This window comes from Nyctibius grandis, unplaced genomic scaffold, assembly GCF_013368605.1.
Source record: "Nyctibius grandis isolate bNycGra1 unplaced genomic scaffold, bNycGra1.pri scaffold_88_arrow_ctg1, whole genome shotgun sequence".
Taxonomy (NCBI): domain Eukaryota; kingdom Metazoa; phylum Chordata; class Aves; order Nyctibiiformes; family Nyctibiidae; genus Nyctibius; species Nyctibius grandis.
In genome coordinates, this window is record NW_027167611.1 from 11,840 (window position 1) to 24,109 (window position 12,270).

A 12,270-nucleotide genomic window follows, 5' to 3' on the forward strand; every position below is an offset into this window, starting at 1 on the left:
GGGCATGCAGAGTCTGACAAACCCTTCTAAATTAGAAGTGATTTCATCTGATTAATTCAACCTATCAAATATCAAACCCAGGCCCTCCTCCCCCCACCACATTCCCATGTACCCACTGCATTGGGGCAGGGCTGACTTCTCAAGAAGCCATGGGCAGAGGCCCTGCCCATCACAGCACACTTAGCTGTAGAAAATGAAGCTCAAGTCAAGAGGCTGAATGAAGGTTTCCCCCAGAGAAAGAAAAAAGAGTGGTTATGTTGCGGGGAGGTGTCTACGAAGCAATGGCACAGGTTTTACTCAAAGTCTCTTCACACTTGTCTGCCACTGCCTTTTCCTTCTGTGACAGTCCTCCATGTCCAGAGGCAGCAAATGTCCAACAGCAACTCCATCACCGAGTTCTTCTTACTGGTGTTTGCAGACATGAGGGAGCTGCAGCTCTTGCACTTCTGGCTCTTCCTGGGCATCTACCTGGCTGCCGTCCTGGGAAATGGACTCATCATCACCACTGTAGCCTGTGACCACCACCTCCACACCCCCATCTACTTCTTCCTCCTCAACCTCTCCCTTCTTGACCTGACCACTGTCCCCAAAGCCATGGCCAATTCCCTCTGGGACACCAGGGCCATCTCCTACCAAAGTTGTGCTGCCCAGGTCTTTCTTTTTGTCTTTTTGATGACAACAGAATTGTATCTTCTCACCGTGATGGCATATTACCGCTGTGTTGCTATCTGCAAACCCCTGCACTACAGGACCCTGCTGGGCAGCAGAGCTTGTGTCAACATGGCAGCAGCTGCGTGGGACAGTGGCTTTCTCCATGCTGTGCTGCACACGGCCAATACATTTTCACTACCACTCTGCCAAAGCAGTGTTGTGGACCAGTTCTTCTGTGAAATCCCACAGATCCTCAAGCTCTCCTGCTCAGACTTTTACCGCAGAGAAGCTGGGGTTCTTGTGGTTAATGTCTTTGTGGACTTATGGTGTTTTGTTTTCATCGTGGTGTCCTATGTGCAGATCTTCAGGGCCGTGCTGAGGATCCCCTCTGAGCAAGGATGGCACACAGCCTTTTCCACCTGCCTCCCTCACCTGGTTGTGATCTCCCTGTTTGTTAGCACAGCATCGTTTTCCTACCTGAAGCCCCCCATCATCTCCTCCCCATCCCCTGATCTTGTGCTGGCCGTTCTGTACTCGGTGATGCCTCCAGCTCTGAACCTCCTCATTTACAGCATGAGGAACCAGGAGCTCAAGAACACCATTAGGAAACTGATTTTATGGACACCTTTTACACAGCAATAAATTTCCCATCCCCTTGCACAAATGACTCACAGGATATTCTGCACTAGTCCTGAACTTTTTTTGCTCTCTTCATCATTATTTTCATTCTTAGTTTTTTGTTAAAATGTTCCTACAGATATGTTTGATTCCTTCCACTTCTACAGGGACACTAACCCACTATCTCTTATCTAGAGCCTCTCTAATGGTGTCTAATGCCAGGTCAGGGCTGAACTTTTCACAGCATCTCTGTAATAAAATGGGATCTCCTCTGTGCCATGAACAAACATTGGTCTTTCCTTCCAATGCTCTTGTCAGGAGTAGGCTTGAGCAATCACATCCCCAAAAGGACTGTTCCTTAGGGTTCCGCACAGCTGCATGAACAAAAACCTCTCAGTCACACTGTGACCTGCTAGAGATTGAGGACTGGCTTTAGAACTCACTCATTAGCATCTAGTGACAGTGGAAGCAATGGCTGGTCACTGAGTGATATACCCAAGGCTGTCACATATAAGACATGGCAGACATCTTTGTTCTCAAGGGGAAACTGGAGCTTCCTGGAGAACCCCCGGGCTCTCCAAGGGGAGTGAGTGCCTGGGGTGGGTACTGAATGGAGTCCCACAAAGTGAGAGATCACCCAAGATGGAGTCATCTGACAGAAAAAACTGAATTGGTGTATCCACAGGCAACCAAGGCCTTGCCCGGAGGAAGCAGCAGGGACTCAGCAGCACGGGGAGGGGAGTCTGGAGAGTGGTTAATGTCACCTTCATTCAGTGGAGGCCCACTCACCTCTAGTGTTGATGCAGGGGAAGGATGTGGGTCCCTCAAATTTCTGTCAGGCTAGCCGACACCTGTACATGTCTTGGACCACCCCTGGCACCTCAAATGCCACCCGCTCTTTTCTGTGAGTGTCACCCTCCATGCTCACTGATTAGAAAGGGAGCTCAGAGCAGGGGCTCAGCGGATGTTACAGCAGGACCCCTCCACCATTACCAAAGATCTTGGGAGTCTGGGGAGGTCCCTGATGACCAGAAGCTAGCCAGTGTTCTTCCAATTTAGAAGAAGAGCACGAGAGAAGACCCAGGAAACTACAGACCTGTTAGTCTAACCTCAGTACCTGGAAAAATTATGGAGAAGATCATACTGGATACTACTGAAAGGCATTTAAAGGACAATGCAATCATCAGGCACAGTCAACATGGGTTCTCGAAGGGAAAGGCCAGTCTAACTCATTTGATATCTTTCTACCATAAGGTCACCCATCCAGTAGATGAACGGAAGGCAGTGAATGTAGTTTTTCTGGATTTTAGTAAGGCTTTTGATACTGTCCATCACGGCATCCTTCTGGACAAGTTGTCCAACTGTGGGAAGAGCAGGTTCACGGCGCCCTGGGTGAGGAACTGGCTGAAGAGCAGAGCTCAAAGAGTTGTGCTGAATGGGACTACATCTGGCTGGTGACCAGTCACCAGCAGTGTTCCTCAGGGCTCAATTCTAGGGCCAGTTCCGTGAAAATTTTTATCAATGATCTGGATGCAGGGGTTGAATGCACCCTTAGCAAGTTTGCTGATGATACTCAACCAGGAGGTGCTGTTGACTCTCTCAAAGGGACGAGAGGCCTTGCAGAGGAATCAAGGTAGATTGGAGCATTGGGGAATCATCAATGGCATGAATTTTAACAAGAACAAATGCCAGATTCTGTACCTGGGATGGAGTAATGCCAGACATAAGTATAAACTGGGAGAGGAGTGACTGAAGAAGAGCTCTGCAGAAAGGGATCTGGGGGTGCTGGTCAACAGCAGGCTGGCCGACAGGAGCCAGCAGTGTGCCCTGGCAGCTAAGAGGGCAAACCACATCCTGGGGTGCATCAAACATGGTATAACCAGCCGGTCAAAAGAGGGGATTATCCCACTGTAGTTAATGTTGGTGTGGCCTCACCTTGAGTTCTGTGTGTGCTTCTGGGCCCCACAATTTAAGAAGTTTATTAAGGTACTTGAATGCATCCAGAGCAGGGCAACAAAGCTGTTGAAAGGGCTGGAAGGCATGTCCTTTGAGGAGTGGCTGAGGACTCAGAGTTTGTCTAGTTTGGAGAAAAGGAGGCTGAGGGGTGACCTCATCACTCTCTACAGCTTCCTGAGGCGGCACATTGGAGAGGAAGGTGCTGAGCTCTTCTCCCTGGTATCCAGTAACAGGGAGTGTGGGAATGGTTCAAAGGTGCATCTGTCATGGGAGGTTCAGACTTGACATAGGGAAGCATTTCATTACCAGGAGGGTGGTCAAACAGTGGAACAGGCTTCCTGGAGAGGTGGTCCATGCCCCAAGCCTGTCAGTGTTTAAGAGGCCTTTGGAAAATGCCCTTAACAACATGCTTTAACTTTTGGTCAGCCCTGAAGTGGTCAGGCAGTTGGATTAGATGATGGTTGTAAATCCCTTCCAACTGAACTATTCTACTCTGGTTTGATCTGTTCTATTCTATTTTATTCTGCTCTAGTCTAGTCTAGTCTATGCTATGCAATTCTATTCTACTCCTTTAATCCAAAAACATCACAGTTCTGTGACAAGCAATGGACTTACAGCTCTTCCTGGCAGTGTGCATTTGGGCTGCAGCACCTCATCTGTGGCACCAGGGTGAAGGACAGCCTTCTCACAGAGAAACTTGAGCAGTTAGTACTGTGCTGTTCTGTGCTACATGTACAGTGTGATCTTCACAGATGTGCTGTGCTGTGCTGGACACATCCCTTGGCCACAGGACAACCTCAGCAGCTTTCTGTCACAGAGGAGCCTGCAGGCAGCTCCCAATCTATATTGGCCATCATGCCACTTGCGTGACTTTCCTGTGTCTGACAGTGCAGCAAGAAGTTCTCATGAGAATGTAATTTCTGTTTGACTGTAGAAATGATGAATAGTGTAATTTCCTTGTAAGAAAATCCTGTAGTACCTTGAATGTCCAAACCAGGACGCTCTCTTCTATGGCATGCTGCATGTAGGTCGGAGGCCCGTTCAATGCTACACCACCTGGGGTTCCCACCATCAAATGGGACATAAGATTAGCTATATGATTCTCTCCTTACAGTGCTAGCACTAATGAACAGCATGCTGAATGATACCTCATGGAGTCTGAGTGCCTTTCTTACTGGGATCATAACAGACCAGCACCTCCTGGTGAATACCTCTCTCAGCATCATTGGATACAGCCCTTATGGTCCCAGGGACTGGTAAAGGTGCAGTTTCACAGAATCACAGAATCACAGAATGTTAGGGATTGGAAGGGACCTCGAAAGATCATCTAGTCCAATCCCCCTGCCAGAGCAGGATTACCTAGATCATATCACACAGGAACGCGTCCAGGCAGGTTTTGAATGTCTCCAGAGAAGGAGACTCCACAACCTCTCTGGGCAGCCTGTTCCAGTGTTCGGTCACCCTCACCGTAAAGAAGTTTTTCCTCATATTTATGTGGAACCTCCTGTGTTCCAGCTTGCACCCATTGCCCCTTGTCCTGTCAAGATGTGTCACTGAGAAGAGCCTGGCTCCATTCTCATGACACTTGCCCTTTACATATTTATAAACATTAATGAGGTCACCCCTCAGTCTCCTCTTCTCCAAGCTAAAGAGACCCAGCTCCCTCAGCCTCTCCTCATAAGGGAGATGTTCCACTCCCTTCATCATCTTCGTGGCTCTGCGCTGGACTCTCTCTAGCAGTTCCCTGTCCTTCTTGAACTGAGGGGCCCAGAACTGGACACAATATTCCAGATGCGGCCTCACCAGAGGCAGAGTAGAAGGGGAGGAGAACTTCTCTTGACCTGCTAACCACACCCCTTCTAATACACCCCAGGATTGCCATTGGCCTTCTTGGCCACAAGGGCACACTGCTGGCTCATGGTCATCCTGCTGTCCACTAGGACCCCCCAGGTCCCTTTCCCCTACGCTGCTCTCCAACAGGTCTGCCCCCAACTTGTACTGGTACATGGGGTTGTTCTTGCCCAGATGCAGGACTCTACACTTGCCCTTGTTATATTTCATTAAATTCTCCCCGCCCAACTCTCCAGCCTGTCCAGGTCTCTCTGAATGGCTGCGCAGCCTTCCGGTGTATGAGCCACTCCTCCCATTTTGGTGTCATCAGTGAACTTGCTGACAGTGCACTCTATTCCCTCATCCAAGTCATTAATGAATACATTGAATAGAACTGGTCCCAGTACCGACCCTTGAGGGACTTCGCTAGACACAGGCCTCCAACTGGACTCTGTCCCATTGACCACCACTCTCTGGCTTCTTTCCTTCAGCCAGTTCACAATCCACCTCACTACCCGATCATCCAGACCACACTTCCTCAGTTTAGCTGCGAGGATGCTGTGGGAGACCGTGTCAAACGCTTTACTGAAATTGAGATAGACCACATCCACAGCTTTACCATCATCTATCCACCGGGTAACATCCTCATAAAAGGCTATCAAGTTGGTTAAGCATGACTTCCCCTTGGTGAAGCCATGTTGACTGCCCCTAATGATCCCCCTATCCTTGATGTGCCTAGAGACAGCACCAAGAACAAGTTGTTCCATCACCTTTCTGGGGATGGAGGTGAGGCTGACTGGTCTATAGTTACCCGGGTCCTCCTTCTGCCCTTTTTGAAGACTGGAGTGACATTCGCTTTCCTCCAGTCCTCAGGCACCTCTCCCGTTACCCACGACTTAGCAAAGATGATGGAGAGTGGCCTAGCAATGACTTCCGCCAGCTCCCTCAGCACCTGCGGGTGCATCCCATCAGGGCCCATGGATTTATGGGATGTCCAGATTGCTTAATTGGTCCCTGACCCAGCCTTCATCTACCAAAGACAGATTCCTCCTCTATCCTGACTTCTTCTGAGGCCTCAGGAGTCCGGGGCTCCTCAGGACAGCCTCCAGCAGTATAGACAGAGGCAAAGAAGGCATTCAGTAACTCTGCCTTCTTTTATCCTCTGTCTCCAGGGCCCCCACCTCATTCATCAGTGGGCCTACATTGCCCTCTAGTGTTGGTTTTACCTGCAATGTATTTGAAGAAGCCCTTTCTGTTGTCTTGACCTCTCTTGCAAGGTTTAATTCCAAGGAGGCCTTAACTTTCCTAGTTGCCTCCCCACATCCTCTGACAACAGACTTCTATTCCTCCCAAGTGGCCAGCCCCTCCTTCCATGATCTGTACACCCTCTTCTTCCACTTGAGTTTGCCCAGCAGTTCCCTGTTTAACCATGCAGGTCTCCTGGTACCCTTCCTTGACTTCCTACCTGCTGGGATGCTCCGATCTTGAGCTGGAAGAAGCAGTCCTTAAATGCTAAACAACTATCTTGGGCCCCTTACCTTCTAGTACCCTGTCCCATGGGATTTCCCCTAGCAATTGCTTGAAAAGGCCAAAGTTGGCCCTCCTGAAGTCCAGGGTTGTGATTCTGCTAGCTATTCTGTTCCTGCCACATGAGATCCTGAACTCTACCATCTCATGGTCACTACAACCAAGGCTACCCTCAACCTTCACCTCTTCAACCAGACCCTCCTTGTTAGTGAGGATAAGATCCAGCAGCGTTCCTCTCCTAGTTGGCTCATCCACCATTTGCATCAGAAAGTTATCATCAATGCACTGGAGGAACCTCCTGGACTGAGGATGGCTGGCTGAGTAGGCCTCCCAGCAAATATCAGGGTAGTTGAAATCCCCCACGACAACCAGGCCCTGTAATTGAGAGACTGCTCTCAGCTGCCTGTAGAAGGCCTCATCTCCGTGCTCATCCTGATCCGGTGGCCTGTAATAGACACCCACAACAGAATCACCCCTGCCAGCCTGCCCCTTAATTCACACCCACAAACTCTCAACTCGCTCCTGATCCGCCCCTGGACAGAACTCAATACATTCTAGCTGCTCACTCACATAAAGAGCAACTCCACCACCTCTCCTTAGTGGCCTGTCTTTCCTGAACAGGACATAGCCATCCATGACCACATTCCAGTCATGCGAGGCGTCCCACCAAGTCTCTGTAATTGCCACTAGATCCGACCGAACACGGATTTCCAACTCCTCCTGTTTATTCCCCATGCTGCGTGCATTGGTGTACAGGCATTTCAGGGAGCGAGCTGGGCACACCGATTTCACCCCAGGGGGATGGGAGGCCTCCTGGTCTACCTCAACACTAGAGCGTTGCCCCAGTGGTGCAAGCCCAGCTACTACCCCATCCCCCTTCGAATCTAGTTTAAAGCTCTCTGAATGAGCCCTGCTAATTCCTGTCCCAGAATCCTTTCACCCCTACTATATAAACCTTTCCCATGTATTACCGTCAAGCCTGGTGTCTTATAAAACCAGCCATTATCAAAGAACCCAAAGCCCTGCCTGTAGCACCAGTCTCGTAGCCAGGCTTTTATAGAGAGAATCCTACTATTCCATCCCACGTAATCACCCGAAAATGGAAGGAGGGAGAAGAAAACAACTTGTGCCCCAGACTATCACCAACCATCCTAGGGCCTTGTAGTCTTTCTTCATCCCCTTCAGACTACGGGATGCAGCTTCTTCCCCACCTGTCTGGAAGATCAGCAGGGGGTAGTAGTCCGTGGCCTTCACCAGGTTGGGGAGTTGCCTGGTGATATCCCTGATTCGGGCTCCAGGCAGGCTGCAGACCTCCCTGTGATGGGGGTCAGCTCTGCATATTGGGCCCTCAGTTCCCTTTAGGAAGGAGTCTCCAACCACTAAAACTCTTCTCTTCTTCCTTGTGGAGGAGGTAGCTATACGCCTGTCAGGTTTTTCTGACTGTGGTGGGACCTCTGATATAGGTTGCCTCTCCACCACATCCCCGTTGGACCGGCTGTATTCCACTAGGGCTTCATATCTATTGCTCAGAGGCACCTGTGGAGGCAAGGTAGGCAAGGAGGGCACTCGCCTTTTGCCACGGCCATAGACTTGCCTCCACTCAGTCCTTTCCTCTAGGTTATTGTTTTCCACCCAAGAGGGGTAGAGTACAGGGGTCCCTTGATCCTGGGAGCTCTCTGGCAGGTGCTCCCATTTTTGTTGCAGGGAGGGCAGAGCCTGGCTCCATCAGTCTATCTCCATTTCAGCCTCCCGAATGCTCCTAAGCCTTTCTACTTCGGCTTGAAGCCTTTCAACCTGGCTTTGCAGCTGTGCCGCTCGGCCGAGCAGATCATCTACTTGCTCACAGCGCACACAGCCCCCTGAAACCACGGAGACGCTGTGGCATTCCCTGCAGCCTGCAACCTGCACCATCGCCTCCTTCCGTGGGAGCTCTGTCTGGGTTCCCACATCCACTTTGGTCTTCCGCCGGGTGGAGACCATTGTTCTTTCACTGAGCTGGGAAACACCTCCTGGTGACACCCCTGCTTCACAGCTCCTTGGCGCCTTCCTCTCCTTGTGCACTGGGAGGGAGTCAGTGCCCTCCCCAACGAGCTGCAAATGGCTGTGGCCTCCCCTGCCCTGGGACACACAGTCACTGATGACTCTCCCTCTCCAGGAGGCTTTTTATCACCCAATCAACAGGAGGTGGTGCTACACCCCCTCCTCTCCTGATTTGGTGCCGGGAACTTCCGGGCCCGGGGAGGGGGGAAGCAGCTCGGGGCTGCTGCTCAGGGGGGCCCAGAGTATGAAAACCGCCTGGTACAGCCCGATCTCGCCTTCGCCCCGCACTCACCTCAGTCACTGCCGCTGCTGCCGCTGCTGTCGCTGCTGCCGCTGTACCTCACTACAGTACAGGCTCAGAGTCCATGGCTGTGGCTGGTAAAGTCTGTAGCAAGACAGTATTGTGCAGGGATGAAAAACACCCTGTAGTGCAGCTCGTTTCAATTGTTTAAGACAAGGCTTTTGGCTACAACACAGTCAAGAATATTTAAAACCACAACTAACCTACACTCCCTCCTTGATTGGCACCTCTTGCTTCGTCAGTTCTTTGCATTTCTTTAGTTCCTGGGCAGTACGTAACAACATTTTCCTGTTTAAAAGCAACAAGAAAGATCAGTCACAAATATGCAGAAAACCTGCCATTCACATCCACGGTGCCCACACAGCAGCATTGTCAAGGCTCTGCATATACACAGAGGAGGCTCCGGGGTGACCTTATCGCAGTCTACAACTACCTGAAGGGAGGTTGTAGCGCAGTGGCAGTCGGCCTCTTCTCCCAGGCAACTGGCAATAGGACAAGAGGACACAGCCTCAAGCTTGGCCAGGGGAGAATCAGGTTGGACATTAGGAAGCATTTCTTCTCAGCAAGGGTCATTAGCCATTGGAAGGGGCTGCCCAGGGAGGTGGTGGAGTCACCATCTCTGGAGGGGTTTAAGAAAAGACTGGACATGGCACCCAGTGCCATGGTCTAGTTGACATGGTGGTGTCAGGGCAATGGTTGGACTCGATCATCCCAGAGGGCTCTTCCAACCTGAATGATTCTGTGATTCTATGATTAAATTAATGCACTGGGGAGGAGAGAGCAGGAACAGCACTCTGGCATCCACAATGAGTAACAAAAATTTCTGCTCTCAACTGGGGCTCAGTCCATGTACTGATCCAGGCACAAAACTGAGCATATCACTTAATCCCAGGTGCCACATACACTGTACCTTCTTCCATCGACTCCTGACGATGAGTTATTTTCCAGGCTCTTCCTTCTCATCCCAGCTTAGATACCTGCACTCCAGCTCAGGGTTGACTGGGGGAACTTCTCAGTGCTTTAACTTTGCTTCTGGCTTGGTACAAGCATGAGGCTTCATCCCTTTGGCTTGGCCCCTTGCAGAAGGTAGGCAAGTGGCAGGATTGCAAGTGGTTTGATGGAACTGAGCTTGTACACCTACCAGGGACTGAAAACCAACGAAAGAAAAAGCCCAGAGAAACTATGTTAGAGAGTAGCAGGAAGAAACAACAGGGCTGATCACTGTTTAACACACGGGGTTGGGAATTTTGGAGACTGGAGCTCCCAACAGACTCAGCTCTTTGAACGGAAACATCCTTTAGCTTTTGATCCTGTCAGAAATATTACAGACTGCCGCCACCTCTACTTTGCAGTTGCCTGAAGCATTTGCTTGTCCATGTCCATGCGTACAAAGTATGGTTAATCTGCAAAACAGTCAGTACTGCAAACGGGCAGCCAAAGGCCCCTTCTCTCAAAGATGTGAAAGCTGCAGTTAAAGACCACACAGGCACCACGACAAGCCTTCTGCTCTGGGTTAGGTTTTAAAAAGCAAGGTCTGCTGAACCTCTGTTTTCCAGCTGCCACCAACAGCTGGAGAAAGGGTCTGGTTTTGATCAGCTGCATGATCAATACTAACAAAACCCAGGACAGGACGTTACACCTCAGGCTCCAGGCTTTGAGCCCAACCCAAAGGACTGAATAACCTCTCTCCTGCCATTGGGCTGACTGCAGGACTGCACGTCCCCCGACTTCTCAAGCTCTCCCCCAGCACTCTCCTCCTGGTCACGCTGCTATAGGCCGCTATATGGTGTCCGGGAGCCATATTCTGGATCCACTCTGGCATCTCCCTTCAAGGAGGAGACAGAGATGCTCTCTCAGCACACTGTGCTCCTCTTCCTTGCTCTGGTCTCTCTGCACTGTCCTTTCCTCATCTCCAGACACTGCTTTTGACCTTCAGTCAGATCTCCACTGCTTGTAAAATTCCCCTGTTTCAAGGAAATCAACAAGATTGGTTGTTGACCACGTCCTCCTGATCCTTGTCTCTTATGGGAACTTTGGTCTGGCAACCAAAACAGAAAATGGCAGTGTGATCACAAATCATCAAGGCTTGCCCCACTGGTGGGTGGGATGAGATTTGCTGTTGCTCTGCAGGGAAGCACAGCACAAAGGAAACCTGCCGAGGTTTAAGCATTAACAACAGCATTAACATTTACTGGGCTTTACTGGGCTTTCGCTGCCTTCTGCAGACATCTTGGCTGTTAACACGCCAAACTTCCCATCCCCCTGGGCTTCCAGAAGGCTTATTTTGGCTTGGACTACAGTAGCTGTTAACACCTGCACTGCCAGACCCTCGGAGCCCTGAGCGTGCTCCTCACAGCTCCGTCTCACTGTACCCCATGGGAAGTGAGGCTCAGGGTGAGCAGTGCTGCACAGAGATGTGCTGGAAGGCATCACAGGGGGAATATATACATGAGACTGGTGGGGGAAAGGTCGAGTATCGACACTGGGAAACGTGATGCCAGTTCAGTGTCTGCAGCAGGATCTGGGCAGCCACACTACTGAGCAGCGACTCTCTTTGGAGACCATGAGGCAACGGGTACCCTCGCTCCCTCAACCCGCTCTAGATGACACCCAACCTCTTGCATCCTTGCCTTCCCTTTCCCCTCCAGCTTTCCAGACTGTGGCAGTTGTCCTCTGAGGATAGGACAAGAGAAAGTGCCCCTTGCTGAACCACCACCATTTCCTCCACTGAAACCACCCTGGGTCTGCACAAAAGGACGTATAGCAGTGGCAGCAGTTCACTCCCCGTTCTGCTCCCTACATAGCCCTTTGATGACTTGAATGAAGTTTTCTCCCGGCATCTTCCTCCTGCCCACACCAGCCTCCTTGAAGACGTCCCCCATGGGCCGCTTCTGTTTGCGAAGGAGGCTATGCAGTGTGACAAGATCCTAGGGGTACGGTGCACAAAGAAGGGGGAGGCCACCCTTCCTCCAGGGACGACAGATCTCTGGTGGTGAGCACTGGAAAAGGTCAGAAAACACCCTGGGAGCAGCCATACCCAGAGTCACCGTGCCAGGAGGTGTGACAGCATCTGGGGAAAGCAGCATAACTCCACTGATCTGTTCTTTCTCTATTCTTCCCTTTCTTCTGAGGGTTTCTGTCAGCAGGGTTTGCTCCTGAGTTCTTGCAGATGCAAACAGAAACCCTTCTGTTATGGCCTAGGAACTATCTCACCCATGAGCCATGCTTCAGAAAGGCCTACGGTTACTTGTCTGACATAAGCAATGCCCAAACAGAGTTTCTGAGGCACCTCCTGAGCACAGGGATGCAAACAAGGGATTGCTAAGACTCAGAGTAACTCACACCAT

At 50.8% G+C, this 12,270-nt stretch overlaps 1 protein-coding gene across 1 annotated transcript; it reads left to right on the forward strand.

Moving 5' to 3' along the window:
• The first annotated feature begins 369 nt into the window (after window positions 1-369).
• Window positions 370-1,293, forward strand: LOC137677529 (olfactory receptor 14C36-like). Its single transcript, XM_068424834.1, has one exon. The coding sequence runs from the start codon at window positions 370-372 to the stop codon at window positions 1,291-1,293; it is 924 nt and encodes a 307-aa protein (XP_068280935.1).
• The last annotated feature ends 10,977 nt before the right edge of the window (window positions 1,294-12,270 follow it).